Here is a 23,087-nt window from a genome sequence, read left to right as displayed (position 1 = left end):
CCTGGGAGGGACCAAGAAGATTGAAGAACCACAAAGAGATTGCGATGAGCACCTAAAAGCCAGGAGAAAATAAAACGTGTGCCATGGAGGAGTCACTGGCAGTTGGAGGCAGCTGAGAAGTCAAATGAGATGAGAGCTGGGGGCTGGCAGCTGGGTTTGGCAACATGGAGGTCACTGGTGGCATCTTCCTTGACTGCTAGCATCTAGGGCACCAGTCAACTAGGGGGGTGTGAGGGCCATGGCCATTTAGAAGTTCCCTTCCCAGCTAGGTGTGGTGGCTCACGCCTGTAATCCCAGCACTTTGGGAGGCCGAGACGGGTGGATCACCTGAGGTCAGGAGTTCGAGACCAGCCTGACCAACATGGTGAAACCCCGTCTCTACTAAAAAATACAAAATTTGCCAGGCATGGTGGCGCATGCCTGTAATCCCAGCTATTCAGGTGACTGAGGCAGGAGAATTGCTTGAACCTGGGAGGCAGAGGTCGCAGTGAGCGGAACCAGGGAGGTGGAAGTTGCAATGAGCCGAGATTGTGCCACTGCACTCCAGTCTGAGTGACAGAGTGAGACTCTGTCTCAAAACAAAACAAACACAAACAAACAAAACCCACCAAGACTCATCTTGGCAGCAGAGAGCAGCCCTCCCAGACAACGAATCTGCCACCAAGTTTGTTCTCAGACTTCCCAGCCTCTAGAACCATGGGGAATAAATTTCTATTCTTTAAAAATTACCCAGTCTCCAGTATTCTGTTATAGCACCACAAAACGAACTAGGACATATTACAAACCCAATTTGACATCATCTTAAAGAAAACAAAATTAGAAAAATAATCCATCACTGAGGTTAAGAAAAGGAGAGAGCACAGTCAAGTTTAAATAGGGACAAAGGATTCTGGAATTATCTCTTTTTTGTGTCTTTCTAAACTGGGGGGTTTGGGGGGCAACCTCAAGCAGCTGCAGGGCCAGGCCCGTGATGTGGATAATGGTGCAGGCTGGTGGGGAGAGCGCAGGATGCTCAATGGCAGTGGATGCCAGGCTTCTGTGTTGATGAGACAAAAGGGAGTGGGGAGAGCAGGGAATGGGATAAACAGGAGAGCCCATGCCCAGCTGCTCCTCAATTCCAGCTGTGTGCCTGACATATGGGATTGGAGCCACAGAATCTGATATTTCAAGAGGATCCAACTGAAATTATCTTCAACACACCTGAGGGCTGGGAATCTCTCATGGCATGCCAGTTTTAAGGGAGGCTGAACAGTTAGAAAAAAAGAGCATGATCTTTTTAATCAGATAAGGTAGATTCCATCTTAATTCCACCACTTCACTAACTGTGCAATCATGGGCCATTTTCTTAACACCCTGGGCTTTTGTTTCCTTATCTTGATAATAATAAATGCTTTATGGACTTGATGATTAAGAGAACTAAGATAATATATTCATCAATTAATGAATATTAATGAAGCCAACATCTACATATTGGGCACAGAGCTAAATGAACAGATATAACTTTGTCCATGCATAGCTCACAGTGTAGGGAGGGAGGAAGACAGAAGCATACTCCTCTCTGTGTGCAGAGTCATGGAAGACTTCTCATCACTGAGATGTGTTCCAATCAAGAAGCAGGAGTTAGCCAGTCAGGAAAGGGTGTTCCAGGTTATTTGCAAAGCTCTGATAACGAGAAAGCATACAGGATTGGAGAAACTGAATTTCTTAGCACATGCCTAGTATATTGTAGGTGGTTGATAAATGATAATAAATGCTTACATGCACTGAGTATCAAGCCCCATGCTAAGTGCTTTATATGCATTACTTCTCTTAATCAGTGCAACCTATGACTTACATACTCATATTTTCAGTTTAATGATAAAGATATTAAAGTTCTGAGAGATTAACAAGTAACTACCACACAGCTAGTAGTTATCGTTATCATCGTATAATGTGATTAACGAAGTCTGCACCAGCTTAAAATTAAGCAGAAAAGATCAGTAACCACAAGATGTATTGGGACCAAGTCTGTTAATGCAGTGATTGAGTCTGTCTTCCCAGCCTTGCAACTGGAACAATGAACTTCTTTGAGTTCACGGGTCAAGGCAGTAGTGGGAGAGTGGTTAGGAATGGACAAAAGGGAGAAGGCAGGAGGCTACGATCTGTGTACCTATGCTCCTTAAATGCAATCTCATCCACATGGCAGATTCCACATTGAAGGAGCAAAGTGGGGCAGAGGTCAGAAAACAAAGAGTATTATGAGATTGGGAACATGCGTACTGATCCTACATGTCACTGGCTTATACTGAGCCTCCTATACTGACTATTTCCTTTCATTACCACCCATGAGTTTCTCAAACTATTATAATCTGTCTTTGACTCTGTGGATCTGGCCAAAGTCAGCAATGTCTCCTCACTGTCAAGTCTAACAGATTTATCCATTCTCAACTTGTTTGAATTATCTCTGCATTTAGCACTAATGACCACTCCTACTAGCCTTATCTCAAGAAGCCCATCCCATAACTCTGAAGGCATCTTTCTACTCTCTCCTGTTCTCACCAGGATGACTGCCTTTCAGCCCACTGGATGCTGGTAACCATTTGGGACCTCTTGCGGCCCCTACTCATCGGGCAGGGGTTGGGGAATTCCCCATCTCTGCTGCTCAAGTTTCCACGCCTGTAACAGAAATGCCTGTGCTGACTTCTTTGCGGTGTCGCAATAAATGGCTGAGGCCAATGCTGACAAGTGACAAACTATTGGGAATCGCAGGGCTGAAGGCACTGGGGCTGCTGTCAGAATGCTGGGAGAGAACCAGACTTGTCAGCTCTCAGAGCCCTGGGTTTCCACAGCCCTGTTCTGCAGCATCAAATGTCAGAGAGCCCACTGTTTAATCAAACCTGAGTCGTAAGAAACCCATGTGGTTCTCATACAAGTTCCCAGGGACTCCTATGAAAGTTATATTAAAAGGGGATGGGAGGAGATAAAGAAACCTGCATGACACTCACCAGCTCATACTCTTGAACACATCACATCTTTGTGCCACAGTTTTCTCCTCTGTGAGCTGGGGACTGTATTAGCACCTGTGCTGTGTGACTTTGTAAGAACTACATGGATTATCTGGTGCAAAGATTAAAATAGTTCCCTAGTGTATGGGATACATTTGGCAAATACAAGCCACGATGATGGTCATGGCCATTATGATGAAGATAAAATGGGCCTATCGGGCAACTGGATCAATAAACAGGCTAAGCATAGAACACCTATGGATAAGCCTAAGATGAGCCAGTTATCCTTATTTTTTTTTTTTTTTTTTTGAGATGGAGTTTCTCTCTTGTTGCCCAGGCTGGAGCGCAAGGGTGCAATCTCAGCTCACCACAATCTCCACCTCCCAGGTTCAAGCGATTTTCTTGCCTCAGCCTCCTGAGTAACTGGGATTACAGGCATGCACCACCACGTCCAGCTAATTTTTGTATTTTTAGTTGAGACGGGGTTTCTCCATGTTGGCCAGGCTGGTCTTGAACTCCCAACCTCAGGTGATCTGCCCAACTCGGTCTCCCAATGTGCTGGGACTACAGGCATGAGCCACTGCGCCCAGCCCGCCAGTTACCCTTTTAGTACTGCTGTGCCCTTGGGCATGTTACTTAGCCTGAATATCCTCATTTGTAAGATGAATTGTGGTGAGCCTTAATGGTAAAATACAGGTGAAAGGGCTCATAACAGTGCTTGGTGCATAGTAAGTGCTCAATAAATGTTAAATGTTATAGATATAGCAGAGTTAAGACAATGAATGGGCCCAAGGAAATGTCACCTGGTAATGTCTCCGGGCAGGCAGCCAGTCAGCTTCGCCTGGTGCCACCTCTACCTGGCTTTGTTCACATGTCTGCACTCATTCAACAAGTATTTACAGAACAGCCATGATGTGCCAGGGAAAATGTAAGGGGGTAGGTGGTTAGATGTCAAGCTGGGGAGAAAAGAATCGAACAGAAATCCGACATTCCTCCACGGCGTCAGAATACAGTCTCTACCCGGTGTGGCATATTTGTCCCCAAGAAGGGGGCTGGGCGCAGTGGTTCACACCTGTAATCCCAGAACTTTGAGAGGCAGAGGTGGGCAGATCACTTGAGGTCAGGAGTTTGAGACCAGCCTGGCCAGCATGGCAAAACCCCGTCTCTACTGAAAAATACAAAAAAATTAGCCAGGTGAGGGCCGGGCGCAGTGGCTCACGCCTGTAATCCCAGCACTTTGGGAGGCCGAGGCAGGCGGATCACGAGGTCAGGAGATCGAGACCATCCTGGCTAACACGGTGAAACCCCACCTCTACTAAAAATACAAAAAATTAGCTGGGCGTGGTGGCAGGCGCCTGTAGTCCCAGCTACTCGGGAGGCTGAGGCAGGAGAATGGCATGAACCTGGGAGGCGGAGCTTGCAGTGAGCCAAGGTCACGCCACTGCACTCCAGCCTGGCTCAAAAAAAAAAAAAAAAAAATTAGCCAGGTGTGGTGGCACGTGCCTATAATCCCAGCTACTTGGGAGGCTGAGGCAGGAGAATTGCTTGAACCTGGGGGTCGGAGGTTGCAGTGAGCCAAGATCGTGCCACTGCACTCCAGCCTGGGAGGCATAAGACTCTGTCTCAAAAACAAAGACAAAAACAAAAAAAAAAAACAACAAAAAAGAAGGGTTTGTCCCCAAGAAGGCACAGGCAGTGAGGACAGTAGAGATACTTTACACTTCGGGCATGGATTAAAGATGAGGATTCCTCACACCTGTAATCCCAGCACTTTGGGAGGCTGAGGCAGGCGGATCACCTGAGGTCAGGAGTTCGAGACCAGCCTGGCCAACATGGTGAAACCCTGTCTCTACTAAAAATACAAAAATTAGCCAGGTGTGGTGGCAGGCGCCTGTAATCCTAGCTACTCAGGAGGCTGAAGCAGGAGAATCGCTTGAACCTGGGAGGCAGAGGTTGCAGTGAGCTAAAATCACACCATTGCACTCCAGCCTGGGAGACAAAGGCGAGACTTCGTCTAAAAAAAAAAAAAAAAAAAAAATGAGGATTCTGCAGGGTCAGTGAAAGGGGTCAGAAACCTGTACCAGTCTCATGAATGTGGAAAGTCTCAGAAGAGTGAAGCTGTCCGGGTCTTGGAAATGCCACGATGTCTCATGTCTTTCTCTCTCCTCATTTAGAGACCTTCAGTGTGCACCCACACTGGGTCACTCGCTTGTTAGTTTGAGCTCCTGTATCTCTCAGCCTCGTATCTGTGTGAATCCCGATGCTAGCAATGGCACATACGGCTGCAATGACCACCAGGCTGTAAACCTGAGGGCCAGAACTTTGTCTCCCCTGTTCGCTGTTCTAGCCCCAGCGCCTGAAACAGTGCCTCGCCACGCAGATGCATGAAACAAAGAATGTTTCGGGCATTCCTGGGTGCTTTGCAAATACTATTAGCTCTAATCTTCTCAGTTCCTTAAGAACCTCTGCCCCCCAGGTTCAAGCAATTGTCCTGCCTCAGCCTCCGACGTAGCTGGGATTATAGGCACGTGCCACCACACCTGGCTAATTTTTTTGTATTTTTCAGTAGAGACGGGTTTTGCCATGCTGGCCAGGCTGGTCTCAAAAAGCAGCATGATTACCACTTCACAGATAAAACAAGTTAGAGAGGTTAAGTGCCTTTCCCAAGGTCAAATAAATTCTAAATAAAGAGTACTCAGCATCGGTCAGTCACAGTGGCTCACGCCTGTAATCCCAGGGCTGTGGAAGGCTGGGGCAGGAGGACTGCTTGAGCCCAGGAATTTGAGACTAGCCTGGACAATATGGTCTGGGTTATGTTTATTTTTCTAAAAGGAAATTAAAAAGTTAGCTGGACATGGTGGTGCACACCTGTAGTCCCAGCTACTTGGGAGGCTGAGACAGGAAGATTGCTTGAGCCCAGGAGTTTGAGGCTGCAGTAAGCTATGATTGCACCACTGTACTCCAGCCTGGGTGACAGGGCAAGACCCTGTGTCTAAAAAGAAGTAAAGGAAAGAAAGAAGAAAGAAACGAAAAGGAAAAGAAAAGGAAAGAAAAAGGAAAGATGAGAAGAAAGAAAAAAGGAAAGAGAGAGAGAGAGAGAGGCCGGAAGCAGTGGCTCTTGCCTGTAATCCCAGCACTTTGGGAGGCCAAGGAGGGCAGATCACTTGAGCCCAGGAGTTCAAGACCAGCCTGGGCAACACAGTGAAACACTGTCTCTACAATTGGTGAAAAAAAAAAAAAAAATTGGCCAGGCATGGTGGCGCATGGCTATAATCCCAGCTACTGGGGACACTAAAGTGGGAGAATAGCTTCAGCCCCGGGAGGTTGAGGTTGCAGTGAGCCGTGATTGCACCATTCCACTCCAGCCTGAGCAACAGAGTGAGAGAGAGAGAGAGAGAGGAAGCAGCATGGAAAAAAAGGAAGAAAAGAGAGAAAATGAGAAAAGAAAGAGAAAGAATGAAAGAAAGAGAGAGAGAGAAAGAAAGGAAAGGAGTGGAGGGGAGGGGAAAAGAGGGAAGGGAAAGGGGAGGGAGAGTCCTCTGCACTGAAAAGCAGGTCTGAATGACCCCCAGAGACAGCAACATCACGTGCAATGTAGCATACTGCCTGGCACACAGTAGATGCTCACTACACAGTTTTTGAAAGAATGGGTATCAATATAGTTTCTCATTGTCAGAAAGACAAAAAATTGAGATGGTCACATGAAGCTACCCAGGCTGCACAGAAGGTGGCAGAGTTTGCAATGGTAAGGGTTGGGTTGGGGCAGGGGCCTAGTACAGAAGTCCAATACTGAATAGGCCAAGGGGCAGAAAATGAACTCCCGCTGGGCACCCGCCATAGCCCCACAGGAGGCTATCATTAGCTCCTATATTAATTGAGGAAGTGAAAGAATGGGGAGATGAAGCAAGCAGCTCCAAGTCACGCCCTCGATTGGTGTTGTGGAACCTGGTTTCAAAGGCAAGCCTGTGCAACTTCTGCCATGCCCCGCTGACTTTTGCCTGATGTTTCCGAGATCAAGAGTGAAAGCTGAACATCCAGGAGCTCATTCTTCAGAAAAAGTAGATGAAGGGGCTGGAAGGAGATTTTAGTGGAACGCTGCAGCTATATTGTCCATGCATACACCTGATTCCATTATTTTCCAATTGATCCGTTTGTTTTGGCTGTAATATTAGCTGGTTGCTAAGCAACTGCTCAAAGAGCTAACATGCTGAACTTTTTTTGGTAACCAAGTAGAACCCCAAAAAAGGTGATATAAATCAGTGTTTGGGGGTACAAGCCGAGGGCTGCTGGTCAGCCTGCTTTGGTACCCTGGGGGTTTGGGAGTAACCTGGCCCCTTCGACAGAGTGAGCAGGCTGGCATAGAGGAAGGCTGCTTTCCTCTTCCTCTAATGTTAACATTTAACCTCTCTGGGGCCTCAGTGTGGTCACCTGTAATGGTAGTTACCTTAAAGAGCAGTGTGAAGAACAGAGGTAATGACCGAGTGCAGATGGCAGGGTTTCTGGCGCATGGTAAGGGCTCAGTAACTTGTAACTGTCATCATTTTTAATAATTAAAAAATGTGTTTTTTTGAGATAGGGTGTTGCTCTGCTGTTCAGGATGCAGTGCAGTGGCACAATCATGGCTCACTCTAGCTTCAACTATCTGGGCTCAGGCGACCCTCCTGTCTCAATCTCCCGAGGAGCTGAAACCACAGGCGTGCTCCACAATGCTCAGCAATTTCTTTTCTCTTCTCTTCTCTTTTCTTTTCTTTTGGAGATGGAGTCTCACTCTGTTGCCAGGCTGGAGTGCAGTGGCGCGATCTCGGCTCACTGCAACCTCCGCCTTCCAGGGTTCAAGTGATTCCCCTGCCTCAGCCTCCCGAGCAGCTGGGACTACAGGTGTGCACCACCATGCCCAGCTAATTTTTGGTATTTTAGTAGAGATGGGGTTTCACCATGTTGGCTAGGATGGTCTCGATCTTCTGACCTCATGATCCACCCGCCTTGGCCTCACAAAGTACTGGGGTTACAGGCGTGAGCCACCGTGCCCGGCCAATTTTTGAAATTTTTTGTAGAGATGGGGTCTCACTATATTGCTCAGGCTGGTCTCGAATTCCTGGGCTCAAGCGATTCTCCCACCTCAGCCTCCCAAAATGCTGGGTTACAGGTGTTAGCCACTGCACCTGGCCGATATTAGTATCTTGACAGAGGTTGGGTACAGAATTTTGTGGGAGATCAGTGCTGAGGAAGTCAGTTTCTAGAAGGGTCTGGGGGCTTCGTTGGAGTCCTCAGCTGCCACAGCAAACAGCACCCTTAACCTCAACTCACACCAGTGATGCTATGGTGTGCACAAGGAGCACCCACTGGTAACGTCTGGGTCAGAAACGAATCCGTCTACTCGCCAGAAAAAATGTCCCTGAAACCAAGGGTAAGTTGATATGATTCCTTCATATGAAAAGAACAGTGCCTGCTTATTTGGGGCTTCCGCGAGAATGACATTCCTCATTGATTCTCATAAATACTTTGGTGCCTAGGAATTGCCTAGGTCAGAGGTTACACTCTGGTAGTTTGGGGTGGGGGTGTGAGGGGTCAAGGCAGCCTGAAGACATAGTTGGTCGGCCTCAACAGCATTTGAAACGATTTTTTTGCTCCAAATCATCATCTAAAAACAATTTTTAAAAATTAGTTGCCAACATTAAAAAAACATTTTATATGAAAATCCAGATTCCCAACTCCTCTTGAAAAATATGAATATCTAGTAACCTTCCCTGCCTCCCTAAAGCAATAATTGCACAATTGTGCGGAGAGATGACTGGCTTCCTGAGACCAGGGCTCTGGTCTCTCTATTGAATTGTACTCAGCATTCTTGGGAAAAGTCTGGGAAGAAGGCAATAAAGTTTTAAAAGCAATTTGCAATATTTCAAAACCCCTGAGGGGAACCACATACCTTCTTGTGATAAGGTGGCTAAGGCCAACTACCACCTCAAGTGATTCTGCATTAAGCAAATGCTAAGTAGAAGGGCACACTAGTTACCTCACATCAAGTAGGGTCTGGATTAGCAGTGAATTAAACATGTCTTTAGCAGTGATTAAAGATGTCTTTAATCAATAAAACATAGGAAGACAAAAAAAACCCAGCCTGTTCATACGTATTGTTTTTTAAAACATGATGCCCACGAGGTCAAATAATTAAACAGTCCTTGCACAGGGAAAGTAGAGACTACAGACTCATATGGGGCCAGCTCACTTGCAATTGGCTGGAGCGAAGGAAGAGTCCCAGAGGGGTGGAGGGTGGGCAGGGGTCCAATCCTGAAGCCTCTTTTCTTGGTCTAGGGTGGCACTCACTCCCATCGTCTGTCTTCCCTTGGGAGCCTGTCATCCCCCAAGTTTCAGAATCTGCAGGGCTCAGAGGCTGCAAGCCCCATCTGGCCACATGGGGGCACCCTGGCTCCACACACTGGATTCCAAGACCCAGCAGGCACTGGCACAGGTGCTGGGGCTGGAGGGAGCGCTCCGTTTCTGCAGCCTGGCGGGTCAGGGGTTGAGGCTTATGGTGCTGGGTACCCCAGCACCTCCCATCCCTGATTCAGGGTCATGCTGCCTAGGGGTTACTCACCCTAGTGTTTTTAACAGAGTCTGGTAGGGACTCCTCCCACCCCGGGGGAGGGATTAACACTAGGAAACCCGGAGATGTCCCTGGAAGGACATGGACTCAGAAGCTGGAGAGAGAACACAGGCTGCCTAACCTTGCTCCAGACAGCGCAGGGCACGGAGGGTACGCAGGCTAAACCTATGCTTTGGCTTCCCTACTGAAGGTTTAAAGACTCCTAGAAGCTCTTTTAAGAGAGAAAGAGACAGAGGTAGTAAGAGAAAGATACTAAGAGACAGAGACAAAGAGTCAGAGGGAGGGAGGGAGAGCAAGAGAACAAGAGAGAAATAAATCAGACCCTGCCCAGTTTGGGACAAATAGAAACCCCAGCGCAGCCCAACAATGTGTAGCAGCGTGACCGGCAGACCTGGGGCTGCAGATGCTGGTTCACACTCTGGCGCGAGCTCTCTGGACTTGAACTGTTATTTTGCTTCTCTGAGCCCCACTCTTCCTCCCTGTAGAATGCAGGTAGCTATACCTGCCTCTGGGGTTCGATGTGTAGAACCAGTGGGATGATATATGCAAATCACCTCTCATAATACCTGGATCCAGGCAGGTACTCACTCGGTATAGGCATAATTCATGCTGACTGATGACAGTAAATAAAGGATTTTTTTTAACGTCATTGGATCATGATACCGTGTGACTTTAGTTTTCTCATGTGTGAAATGGGACCTTTGGGCCATACGACTTCCATGGCTCCTATCAGTCCGAACTGTGTACTATTCTGTAATAAACGCACTCTTCACACAGCCATCTAAGCCTTCCATTAGCCGAGTGCTTTCTCCAGCTGCTGACACCCCGTCCCACAATGTGGGGGGAGCTGGAAAGGGACACTGGAGATTCACAGAAGCAGTTGTGATGGTGCTTATGCACTTGGCTCTGCAGTCAGACTGGCTGTTTCCACCCCAGCTTCCCTTTACTAGATGAGTAACTCCGGGCCAACGGCTCCTGGTCTCGGTCCCACAGTTCCCCATTTAGAAAAGGAAGGTGATAATACTACCCATGGCAGGGACTTTGGGGGAGGAAATGAGATCCTACCTGTCAAGCACTCAGAACAGTGCCTAGCGCACAGCAAACACTTCCATAAGCACTAGGCATCATCATCACTTAGATTTGTTTAGAAGACTTTCTTGGGTTATATGAAGGTTGTCTGGTCCAAAACCAGAAGAAGGAGGGTATGTTTTCTCTTATTTAATATTATTATTTTTTGAGATGGAGTCTTGCTCTGTCTCCAGGCTGGAGTGCAGTGGAGCAATCTCGGCTCACTGCAACCTCCGACTCCCTGGTTCAAGTGATTCTCCTGCCTCAGCTTCCCAAGTAGCTGGGATTACGGGCACGTGCCACCAAGCCCAGCTAATTTTTTTGGTATTTTTAGTAGAGGGGGGGGGTTTCACCATGTTGGCCAGGATGGTCTCGAACTCCTGACCTCGTGATCCGCCTGCCTCAGCCTCCCAAAGTGCTAGGATTACAGGCGTGAGCCATCATGCCCGCCTGAGGTGGGTATGTTTTCACAGATGCTACAGAAAAAGCAATAGACTGGCAGACAAAAAGAGATGTTCCCTGGGCCAAGCTCTGCCATCAACATTTCCTTCTGCAAACTCAGGTTTCAGTCTGTTCACTGAGAACTCTATTGCTGGGTGGCTGTGGGCAGGTCCCTTCCCCTTTCTGGGTCTCCGCTGCCCCATCTGGACAAGAAACCTGTTGGGACTAGATGATGACCCTAAGGGCCTTCTGGTCCTGGCACCGCATGGCCCTAGAGGCCTTCTGGCCTGATGGCCAGGCCCCTGCAGGTCCTTACCTGAGGTACTCATAGAGCCCATACATGGGCAGGAAGTCAATGTCAGACAGGAACATGTAGGGAGTGCTGATGTGCTTCATGGCCACGTTGCGCAGCAGGTTCACAGGGTAGAACTGGCCCTCCTTGTACACGATGTGGTAGCCCACGTTGTGGCGGCTCATAAGCACCTCGGAGCCCTGTGCGTAGCGGAGGAACTGCTGGGCCTCGGCGTCTGACAGGTAGAGGGCCAGGCTGATGGGCCCCTCCCAGTGCTTGCAGATGGCCTCCAGCATCTGGAGCCTGGAAGAGAGAGGGACGGTGAGCCGCGGGACGCGGGCCATCCATGCATTGTCTGCCCGGCCTGTCTTGGGGCTCTGCCTCCAGTGACACTTGATCAACCAGCTGTGGATCAAATTTCTGCTTTCAATGTGACTCACTCAGTTCCTTTACCTATAAAACAGGCATCAAAACACTTACCTTGCTGGTTCTCGCCTTTTCCTGCTTCTAATTGAACATGTGATATCAAGTCATATCCCACTATAAGCCTCAGACGCCTCGTTTCAAAGCCAGGTGGTGAGTATATTAAATGATCTGAAGATTCCCTTCCAGCCCCAAAGTCCTACACTTCTCTCTCCGCAAAGGTATAAAACAGCTCTGCTGATCTCCTAAGGCAGTGACCAGCCAGAGAGGACTTAGACAAACTTAGAGGCCACTAAGTTACAAGGAAAGGTAAAATAAACAGTAAACGCAAGAGCTACAACTATAATTACAGACGTGCTGCAAAGTGCCAGGAGCTTCCCAGAATTCTCTCAATCACCTCGAGCACCAGTTGTCACTCTCCCCATTTTCCTGATGGAGGAACGGAGGTGCCGTATATTCAGTCAGCTCTGTCTCTTACACTTAGAGGCCAGACATGTGTAGACAGGTACCCTGATGGGACCTTGGAGTCAGGGAGAAAAAAATAACATTAAAAAAGGGAATATAAAACGATGTGAATGTTGGAAACAAAAGTCTACCTGGGGTGACGCTGTCTGCATCACTTGTCTTCAGAGCCCTTACTACCCCAGGGCGCCAGCCAACTTTGCAAGGCTACCTCAGAGATGCTGAGCCAGGGAGAGGGGGATAAACAAGAGCCCACAGAAAAAAAAAAAAAAAAAAAAAGGTGTGTGTGTGGGGGTTTGCAACAGAGAGGGTCCTGCAAAAACGTTTGAAGATAAATCTGTGAAGATATTTTCTTTCAAAGGCGTTAGAAGTGTCTGGTGCATAAAATCTATGGCTAAGAAACAGCAAAAGCCTACTTGACTTGTTTTTCCTTACCCAGCAAGAGGTACGTCATCAGCAGTCTCCTGGTCAGAATGCCCACTTTATTCGGACGATTACCAGGAAATCGATTCCATGCATTTCCATGCTTCTAAACAAAAGGAAATGGGCACACCTATCTCGTTTCAACGGCCTTTTTGATGACTTCCAGAGTTTCCTCTCAGTAATTCTGTGAATTGGCACTGTCCAGATTTGCTTCCTCGTTCAATAGGGAGGAATAAGATATTCAACCAGTGCAAAATGCTCTCCATTTCTCATCCATTACAATGCTTGCTAACCAAATTGACCAGAGCCATTTTTTTTTTTTTTGAGATGGATTCTTGCTCTGTCACCCAGGCTGGGGTGCAGTGGTGTGATCTCAGCTCACTGCAAGCTCTGCCTCCTGGGTTCATGCCATTCTCCTGCTTCAGCCTCCCAAGTAGCTGGGACTACAGGTGTCCACCACCACGCCCTGCTAATTTTTTCTTTGTATTTTTTAGTAGAGATGCGGTTTCACCCTGTTAGCCAGGATGGTCCCGATCTCCTGACCTTGTGATTTGCCCGCCTCGGCCTCCCAGAGTGCTGGGATTGCAGGCGTGAGCCACCGCGCCCGGCCGACCAGAGCCATTTCTGAAAAAGGCACTGCATTCTCCATGACACCCAATTGCACTGAACTTTGTGCTAGGCTTCTGCTGTGAGGGCTTGCCCTCTCCTGGGCTCTGAGGATCTGGAATTTTGAATTATGCCTCCTGCACTTGTTTCACCTTCTGCAAATGTGGGGGACTCTGCGCTTCACGAGAGGGCCATTTGGATTCTCCAAATCCTCTGAGAATTGGAGAGCAAAAGGCAAGAATAATTTCTAGCATGTAGACATGAGACCTGCTGAAGGAAGTGGGTGGGAGGAGGGAGGTTTGGCTGGGCATGAAGAGAGCACCACTTCTCAGGATTCTCCCACTGGCTTGGTTTTTGCCTCTGTGTCTCAGCTTTCCAAGAAAGGAACCCCTCCCCTACCCCATGACCTGCCACAGTCCCTCTCCTAAGCTCAGCCAAGAGTTTAGGGTAAGAACAGAGAGGGCAGGAGCGGTGGCTCATGCCTGTAATCCCAGCACTTTGGGAGGCCAAGGCGGGCGTATCATTGAGGTAAGGAATTCAAAACCAGCCTGACCGCATGGTGAAACCCCAACTCTACTAAAAATACAAAAATATTAGCCAGGCGTGGTAGTGAACGCCTGTAGTCCCAGCTACTTGCGAGGCTGAGGCAGAAGAATCGCTTGAACCCAGGGGGTGGAGGTTGCAGTGGGCTGAGATCGCACCATTGCACTCCAGAGTGAGACTCTGTCTCAAAAAAAAAAAAAAAAAAAAAAGAATAGAGAAAAAATACTCAAGGTTCTCAGAAGAAAGGTGCTGTGCACGTGAAAAATAAGTTGAGCTTTATAGATAACACAGCTGGATGTTGTTCTGTGGAACCTCCACAAGCGAGACGGAATGGTGACACAACGCACTGCTGCTTCTATGCCCCCCAGTCCCAATCCCTCCAATCTTTAGTCCCTTAGAACCAACTTTTCTGCCAGGACCTGAACAACTGTGACAAACTGAGGTTTCTAATAATGATGGTAATATTTAAAGTGTGATCACGATCTCATCCATCTCCCCCTTTACCTGCTGCTTGTCATGTCTTTGCCACACTGTGGCTATCACATTTAATTCTCATAGTAACTATAACGTTGAGATTGTCATCACCATCTTACAGGCAAGGAAGCTTAAGGGGGTGAAATAACTTCTTTCAAGTCACGCAGTTACAAAGTGAAGGACATAGATTCACATTCGGGTCTACCTCACCCCAAAGCCTGGGTCCAGGTCATTATTTAATATGGATTAGGGTTAGGCTGAGAACAAAGTTCCCAAATATCTTTGCTTCATTGCGTGTTTCCCCAAGTAAGAGCGTGTTCTTCTCCCAGTGTCAATGCCTCCCCACTCCTTCCCCTCCTCAGTCCCTCTTGGTATGTCTCAAAGTTCCATAATCCCCTCGGCCCTCTCCTTAGGTTCTATTTCTGCCTCTCAAACATGTCTTCACCTAACACATATTTGCTATTTCCAGTGCATCAGATATACTATACAGACATGGGGCCTGGGCACCTGCATTTCAGCAGCTTTTATTCTAGTGGGGAAAAAAGACAGTTGACAAACCAGAGGTTTCATTAGGGAGGTGATTAAGTCATGAGGGTGGAACTCTCACGAATGAGATTTGTGCCCTTTTTCTTTTCCTTTTTTTTTTGAGACTGAGTCTCATTCTGTTGCCCAGGCTGGAGGCAGTGGTGCGATCTCGGCTCAATGCAACCTCCACCTCTCAGGTTCTCTCCCCTCATGTGTTCCCTAAGGGTCGTCCCCGTGCAGTTCTAGCTGATGCCAAGCTCTGTGGCCAGGCTTTCTTTTGCTGGATGAGTCCATGGAAGAGCTCACCCTAAACCCAGAAGGCCTGTCTCTGTCCCATGCTGGTTCCCACTTCCCCATGGAGACCACCACTGCTTCATCTAGGGAGGGGTGGGCAAAGGCTCAGAAATGTCTGGCAGATCTAGAAACAGGCGGGAGCTACTCCAGAGAGTCCCATTACAGCTGGAAGCCTCACACAGTCTCTGTAGTCATAAAGGAACAGGTAGGGAGATGGCCAGGTCAGAAACCCAGAAGACCAGGGCTGGGAGGAATTCTAGAGCATCAGTGGGACTAAGCAGCCCAGGCAGTGATCACTCAGTGTCTGCTGGGATGGGGAACTCACACCCACCAAGGCGGACCATTCTAATCTGGTGCACTGCCCGTGAGGCAGGCTGCGTAGCATATCACACAGCTTGCAACTGTAGGTTTTGGGGTCAGACAGGCCTGGATTTGTCCTCTGAGCTGTGTCAGTATTCCTGGGCAAGTGACAGCTCTTTGAGCTTCAATTTCCACATGTGTATTTTGGGGATAATAATGCCTTTGGTAGATTACAAAATAGCTATCAATCATCCCTCTCCCTCTATCCATACCCTCTGGAAATAATCTCCCACGTGAATTCTGTCCACATGACTTGCTTTGGTCCATGGGATGTTAGCAAGTGTGACATGAGCAGAGGTGAGATAACGGGCTTGTGCCTGCTGCCATGTGAACTAGCCCTACACTACCTTGCCCTGGTGCTCCCATGGTCCCTGCTGATAGCCAGACAACACCCCAAAAAGCTACCTAGCTTATGGCAGACCCACGAATGAGCCCAGCAGAGTCTAGCCCACGCTGCCAATCCAAACAATCACAAGCTCATTCCAGTTCTTGTACTAAGCTGCTAAGACTCAGGGCAGTTTGTGAAGCAGTTAACATCTAGTTGGATTTGAGGATTAAATGAGATAATGACACAAAGTGTCTGGTGCAAAGCTAGACGTACAGCAGGTACTTGGTATGTAATAGCCGTAATTTCCTCCTTAGGTTCTATTTCTGCCTCTGAAACCTGTCTTCACCTAAGAAATATTTGTTATTTCCTATGCATCAGGTATACTACACAGGCAAGGGTCCTAGGCGCCTTTATTTCAGGAGCTTTTATTCTAGGGGGGGAAAAGACAATTGACAAACCAGAGGTTTCATTAGGGGGGTGATTAGGTCATGAGGGTGGAACTCTCTTGAATGAGATTCGTGCCCATCTTTTGTTTCTGAGACTGAGTCTCACTCTGTTGCCCAGGGTGGAGTGCAGTGGTGCGATCCCGGCTCACTGCAAGCTCCACCTCCCAGGTTCAAATGATTTTCCTGTCTCAGCCTCCTGAGTAGCTGGGACTACAGGCGTGCATCACTACGCCTGGCTAATTTTTATATTTTTGGTAGAGACGGGGTGTCTCCATGTTGGCCAGGCTGGTCTTGAACTCCTAACCTCAGTTGATCCGCCTGTCTTGGCCTCCCAAAGTGCTGGGATTACAGGCATGAGCCACCGCACCCAGACTTCATGCCCTTTTAAGAGGCCCAGGGAGCTAGCTGGCTCCTTCCACCATGCGAGGACACAGTAATGAGGCACTCTCTGTGAGCCAGGAAGTGCACCCTCACCAGACACCAAATCGACCGAAGCCTTCATCTCAGACTTCCAGCCTCCAGCACTGTGATACCTACATTTCCATTGTTTATATATCAAATAATTTTTGGCATTTTGATACAGCAGATAATGAGAAGGATCTGGTGTTGTGAAAAGTCTGGGGGGAAAGCTTTCCAAGAAGAGGGGATGGCCCTCGGGGTAACAATGGGCTCAGCATGTTCCAGCAGGAAGAAACAGAACCAGTGTGGGTGCAGCACAGGACAGTGAGGGGCAGGGGTGAGATGAAGGTGTCAGGGGTTGTACAGATGCCAGGCTGGATGGGCCTTGAAGACCATACGTAACAAGAAGTCATCTGAGGGTTTTAATGACGTGACCTGATTTACATTTTTAAAACATCACTCTGCCTGTTACATGGAGAAAAAATTACCTTTCACTCTCTAGAACGGTCAATGCTTTCCAATGTAAGCTTGTTTACAAGATTCTGGTTCAGGTCTGGGGTGGGGCTTGAGAATCTGTATTTCTGACAAGCTCCCATGCAATGCCGTGTTGCTGGTCCCAGCAGCAGGCTTGAAGCAACGCTGTTCTAAAGAGTGGGGCTCTGTGAGCCCAGCCCATTCTCTCTCCTCTACTCACAGAGAGCAGAGAAGTGACCTGTCATCCCCATGAGGCCCTGCAACTACAGTCAACACTTAACATCTTTGTCAAAAACACACTAAAGAACTAGGCTCTCCCTGGCCAGGTGTCAGAAGATAGGTGACCCCCTCGTGATCAGCACCCTCTGTCCCTTTGCCATTGGTGTCTTCTGCTGGGACGGGAGGGAAGGATGCTGAGCTGCTGAAGGAGAAGCAGATCTCCTGGCTTCACGGCCATGGTTGCAACGTTCATTCTTTCTGAACGGAATTCCAGAGGGAGCTGGGTACGGGAGTGCGAAGGCCGGCTCTCCTAATTTGTTGTGGCATTCACGTAGGGCCTACTTCTGACTCGAAGGTTTACAAACACATCTGAAACGCTTCTTAAATTAAAAATCAATCTAGCAGGCACCAGTCAGTGTGCTGCATCATTATCGGAGGTGTTGACAGAGTACAAGTGGCTGCAGGAATTTCTACCATTCTTCGTCAGCCTGCAGTGCCACTTTATAATTTTTAATTGCGGCCTACTAAGCACCTCTCATTAGGGCCTGGAATCCCTTGGGTTCTCTTGAGATACTGTCCTGATGGTGATACATGTCACAATACAGGAGTGGGTATCGTATGTCTGTTACGCTTGAGCTGTCCATGCTTTGAAGGGAAGACCGCTATGGTTGGTGTTTGCTGCAGATGTGAGTGGGGCCCGGACTTTTTTTTTTTTGAGAGCGAGTCTCGCTTTGTCGCCCAGGCTGGAGTGCAGTGTCATGATCTCGGCTCACTGCAAGCTCCGCCTCCCGGGTTCACACCATTCTCCTGCCTCAGCTTCCTGTGTAGCTGGAACTACAGGTGCCCGCCACCACGCCCGGCTAATTTTTTGTATTTTTAGTAGAGATGGGGTTTCACTGTGTTAGCCAGGATGGTCTCCATCTCCTGACCTTGTGATCCGCCCACCTTGGCCTCCCAAAGTGCCGGGATTACAGGCGTGAGCCACCGCGCCTGGCCCCGGACTTTCTTTTAAATGGATTGTGTCTGCAGCCCAGGCCAGAAGGATTCATCCCACTGGCAATAGAAGGAGGCACTCAGTTTTGTCTGTATTCTCTTCTTGCTAACTAGTGTATACAGAAGGATGGGTTTGAGCTGTTAATAACTAGAAACATGTTTGTTCTACTTGTTTGCAAAAATTCCAGATAGCAAATTCTATAGCCAGCAGAGAGGTGAGAAACATTAAGAAAAGGGAAATTAATATTTTTTCACATCAACTACTTACTAGGCACTTTACACCTTATTTTGTAGAACCCAGACAATAATCAGTGAATCTGACATTATCACCATCTCATAGATGAGTAAAGTGAGGCTCAAAAAGGCTAAGTAAGTTGCTCAAACTTACACAGCTAGGAAGTGACACAAGTGTACTTTGAATCCAAGTCTTGCTGTTTTTTTTTCCTTTTCTACTACATCACTTTATCTCTCCTAAATAACTATCATGTGCACATGCCTTCGTAAGGGTGTTCAGATCTAGCCAGTATTCACTGGATGTCAAATATGTGCTCAGGGCTTTTATAGAGGATCTCTTATTTACTCCTAAACAAGACCCTATGAGGCAAGTGATTTTATCCCTCTTTTATAGAAGGAGGAAACGGAAACCCAAAGATGTTAAGTGACTTGCCCAGAACACAAGCTGAGGATTGAATGAGTTGGTGGGACTTGAACCCGGAGCTATCTGTCCTTCCGTCTAGTGCTTTTTTACCCAATATCACAAATATTAAGATTCTGGTCAACAGTACTGGTGTCATTCTGGGAGCCTCTGAATGTATGTCAGGACTAAGCACTGGCATGCCTTCTCTCATTTGATCTTTATAACAACCTTAGGGATGAGGATAATGATATAATTATCACTTTCAGATCACAGATGAAGAAACTGAGGCATAAAGAAGTGATGCACTTTGGGAAGCCGAGGCGCGCAGATCACGAAGTCAAGAGATTGAGACCATGCTGGCCAATATGGTGAAACCCTGTCTCTACTAAAAATATGAAGTTAGCTGGGCGTGGTGGTGCGCACCTGTAGTCCCAGCTATTGGGAGGCTGAGGCAGAAGAATCGCTTGAACCCAGAAGGCGGAGGCTGCAGTGAGCTGAGATTGCATCACTGCACTCTGGTCTGGAGACATAGCAAGAGTCTGTCTAAAAAAAAAAAAAAAAAAAAAAGTTAAGCGACTTGTCTAAAAACAAAGTGACAGGGCAACAAAGAACCCACAGTGCCTGACTCCAGGGACCAAGTGTCATTCACTCTTATGCCACTCTTTACTTTGATTAGAAAGTATATCAGATTTCTTTGATAGCCACTGGCCACTAATCTTGACTCAGAATATTTTGCTGATAATCTGAATGCATTATCAGGAGGCCTGAACGCAACCGAGAGCCCGTGATGGTTGGAGAGACGGGCACCTGGCTTTAAGTGAAACCCCCTCACTTGCACGGATTATAGTACCTGAGTTTCAGGTAGCTCACGGGAGGGGCCAGGTGCAGTCAAAAGAGCCCAATCTAGACCATCATTCAGCACTGATATGGAGTATTCGATTTTCTTTTTACTATAAATGCCATGGAGGAGAAGGAAACACACATGTGAAAAGAGGGACTTGTGTGGTGAGGTGGCTTCCTGATGTGGCTGCTTAGTGGTGGGGAGCCTGGGTGTCCCAACTGAAATCTGAGTGAGAAGCCAAAGGGACTTGAGAATTTTAGGGATGACTCTGGGACACTAGTTGGGTGTCCCTATGGAGCCCCACACAGGATGCCAGATTTGAGCTGGAAGGGCTGGCCAGCTCCCCTGGTTTCCCTGAGGCCCTCTGTGATCCAGCCCTTGCCTACCTGGCCATGTGTATTTGATCTCCTCTTTCTCCCTCCTACACCCTAAGCCCTAACCATACCTCACTATTGTGTTCCCCACTGGGCCTGACTTCCTCTCTGTCCTGTGAACATGCTGCACACTCTACCTCAGGGAGCCCTCCTTCTCTCCTTCTGTGCCTTCTACTGTCAGTTTACCCAGCCTCCAACTCAATTCAGGTGCTGCCTCCCCTCGGACACATTCCCTGCCTCTTCCTTTCTCCATCTCTGTGGGTTCTCATAGCATTGGTGCACCTCCTTCACGACACTCAGAACTCAACATTCTACTGTAGACCTGTTTACCTGTCAGTGGCAGGCAGAGTTCTATGAGGGCCCCCCAGATTCCCACCCCGCTGGTGGACATGCCCTGTGTGACCATCCTCTGGGGTGGGCAGGGCTTGTGAATATCACATTGTGATCATGTGATGTTATAGAAGACTCCGGGGTCACGGGCCAGAGAGATTCTCCTGCTGGCCTTGAAGAAGTGGGCTGCCCTGCAGGGAGGGGGCTGCATGGCTAGGAACTGAAAGTGGCTTCGAGGAGCTGAGGGGGACACCCATCAACAGCCAGCAAGGAAATGGGACCTCCATCCTGGAACTGAATTCTGTTCCAACCCAAATGAGCTTGGATGTGGATGCCAATCCCCAGATGACATCCCAGCCCTGGATAATCCCTTGAGATTTCAGTCCTGAGACCCTGGGCAGAAGGCCCTGCTAACATCTTCCAGATTCCTGACCCACCTAGTGGCCACAAGGTAACAAAGGTGTACTTTTTAAGCTGCTCAATGTGTGGTACTTTGTCACCTAACAACAGAAAACGAATGGGGTGCCTGAGCCCCACACAGGCTGCATACTCCTTAAAGACAATGATAGGTCTTTCAACACATATTCACCTCCCCCTTAAGTGCTTGGTGCAGAATGGTGAGCCGTATTTGCTGAATGATCACGTGGATATGGAGATGAGAAAACTGTGGCCCCAAGAAGGGACAGGGCTCGCTAGGGCCCTCACAGCAGGTCAAGCATGGACCTGGTACTAGAGCCTCCATGCTTGTCCCTTGCTCTTTTGTCCCATGCTGCCTTTACCTGTTACCTGCTAGGATCTGCAAGTTCTCTGTGCACAGGAGTCCCAGTGGCCTTTCTCCAAGTTCTTCTGGAGCCTGTGAATCCCCAAGAGACCGCCAGCCCCTGAAGCCATTGAATTATGCATGTGGTCATTTGCTCACAGAGCAAGGAATCCACTCTCCTGGCCACCCTCGACATGAATCATTCCACGTTGCCTCCAGCGCCAGGTTCCTCTCACTTCCTGGAGCTCTCGGGTGCCTTTATGAAAAGGTTTTGCGTCCAGGTGTTTGTTCTTTCATCAGTTTGTCCATTCTTCAGTCATTCATGACTAATAACACCTGGCATTTATGGAACACTTATTATGTGCCAGGCACTGTTCTTGGCACCGTACAGGCATTAGCTCATTTAATCCTTGGAACAATCCCATGGAATCTCACCCATAGGCTGGATAGGCATCACCAATGTGGCTCAAAAGACAGAATGAGGAATCAAACTTCCTTCCTAATTGTAGGAACTGAGGGGGGATGAAACGAGAGGGAGTTGGGGCAAGGGCAGCCACCATGGGCCATGTGTAAATTGAAGCGGAAGCCGGTCAGACAAGGTGGGAAGGGGCACCTGGAATGGCCAGGTATAGAAAAGCCATGTAGCCCTGGCTGAGTGACCTTGGGGCTTCAAATCCATTCACTTCTTGGCAGCCAGAGATGCTTTTAAAAATACATAAATTAGGACAGGTGCGGTGGCTTACACGTGTAATCCAAGCACTTTGGGAGGCTGAGGTGGGAGCATCACGAGGTCAGGAGATCGAGACTATCTAGGCCAACATGGTGAAACCCCATCTCTACTAAAAATACAAAAAATTAGCTGGGCATGGTGGCGGGTGCCTGTAGTCCCAGCTACTCGGGAGGCTGAGGCAGAAGAATGGCGTGAACCTGGGAGGCGTGTATTGCTATTTATGTGACTAGCTCCATATTCTCAGCCCTGGCTACACGTTATAAGCTTAAAACAAAACAATGCCAAGGACTCTATCCTACAAAGGTCCTTACTTAACTGCTCTGCAAGGGAGCCTGGACGTGAATGTGTTATACGACTCCCGAGGTGATTCAATCTCCCTGGAGAAAGTTGAGAAGCAGTGCGTTGGCCTGTAAGCTACATCAGGGCGGGGCTCATGTCAGTACTGCCTGGAAATGCTTGATGGATGTTTGTTTCAATACACATAGAAGGAAAAGAAACAGCGTTGCTTTCCAGCCGCAATTGTGGCTCCAGTCTCCCCACTCTCCCTCTTCCTGAGGTAATTCGAGTAGGGCTCTACTTCTTAAGAATCGATCCTTTCATCTAGCTGCAGACAACGATAACATAAGAGCCCTTGGTTTTCGGTGCTGGGGAGGTGGTAGGGATGTGACACAGCTCACCCTTATCAGTACTCTTTCTTTTTTTTTTAAGACGGAGTCTTGCTCTGTCACCCAGGCTGGAGTGCAGTGGCACGATCTTGGCTCACTGCAACCTCTGCCTCTTGGGTTCAAGCCATTCTCCTGCCTCAGCCTCCCCAGTAGCTGGGATTACAGGCGCACACCACCATGCCCAGCTAATTTTTGTATTTTTAGTAGAGACGGGGTTTCACCATGTTGGCCAGGCTGGTCTTGAATTCCTGACCTTGTGATCCGCCTGCCTGGGGGTCCCAAAGTGCCGGGATTACAGGTGTGAGCCAACGCGCCCGGCCCAGGCTTCAATATTCTAAGCCTGTGCACCACCTCTTCCTGCTCCATCCTCCAATTTTAGCATATGCACTGCG

The 23,087-nt window shown here is 48.3% G+C and overlaps 1 protein-coding gene across 5 annotated transcripts in view; it reads right to left on the bottom strand.

Moving 5' to 3' along the window:
- Nucleotides 1-23,087, bottom strand: part of LARGE1 (LARGE xylosyl- and glucuronyltransferase 1) — a 640,944-nt gene that overhangs the window by 18,862 nt on the left and 598,995 nt on the right. For all 5 annotated transcript variants that reach the window (XM_032139623.2, XM_032139621.2, XM_032139622.2 and 2 more), the window contains one exon: nt 11,414-11,692. In XM_032139623.2, coding sequence (XP_031995514.1) covers nt 11,414-11,692 — 279 coding nt within the window. The remainder of the gene's footprint in view (nt 1-11,413; nt 11,693-23,087) is intronic.

Source organism: Hylobates moloch, unplaced genomic scaffold (genome assembly GCF_009828535.3).
Source record: "Hylobates moloch isolate HMO894 unplaced genomic scaffold, HMol_V3 SCAFFOLD_19, whole genome shotgun sequence".
Lineage (NCBI taxonomy): Eukaryota > Metazoa > Chordata > Mammalia > Primates > Hylobatidae > Hylobates > Hylobates moloch.
This window is presented reverse-complemented; position numbering and strand designations above follow the sequence as displayed.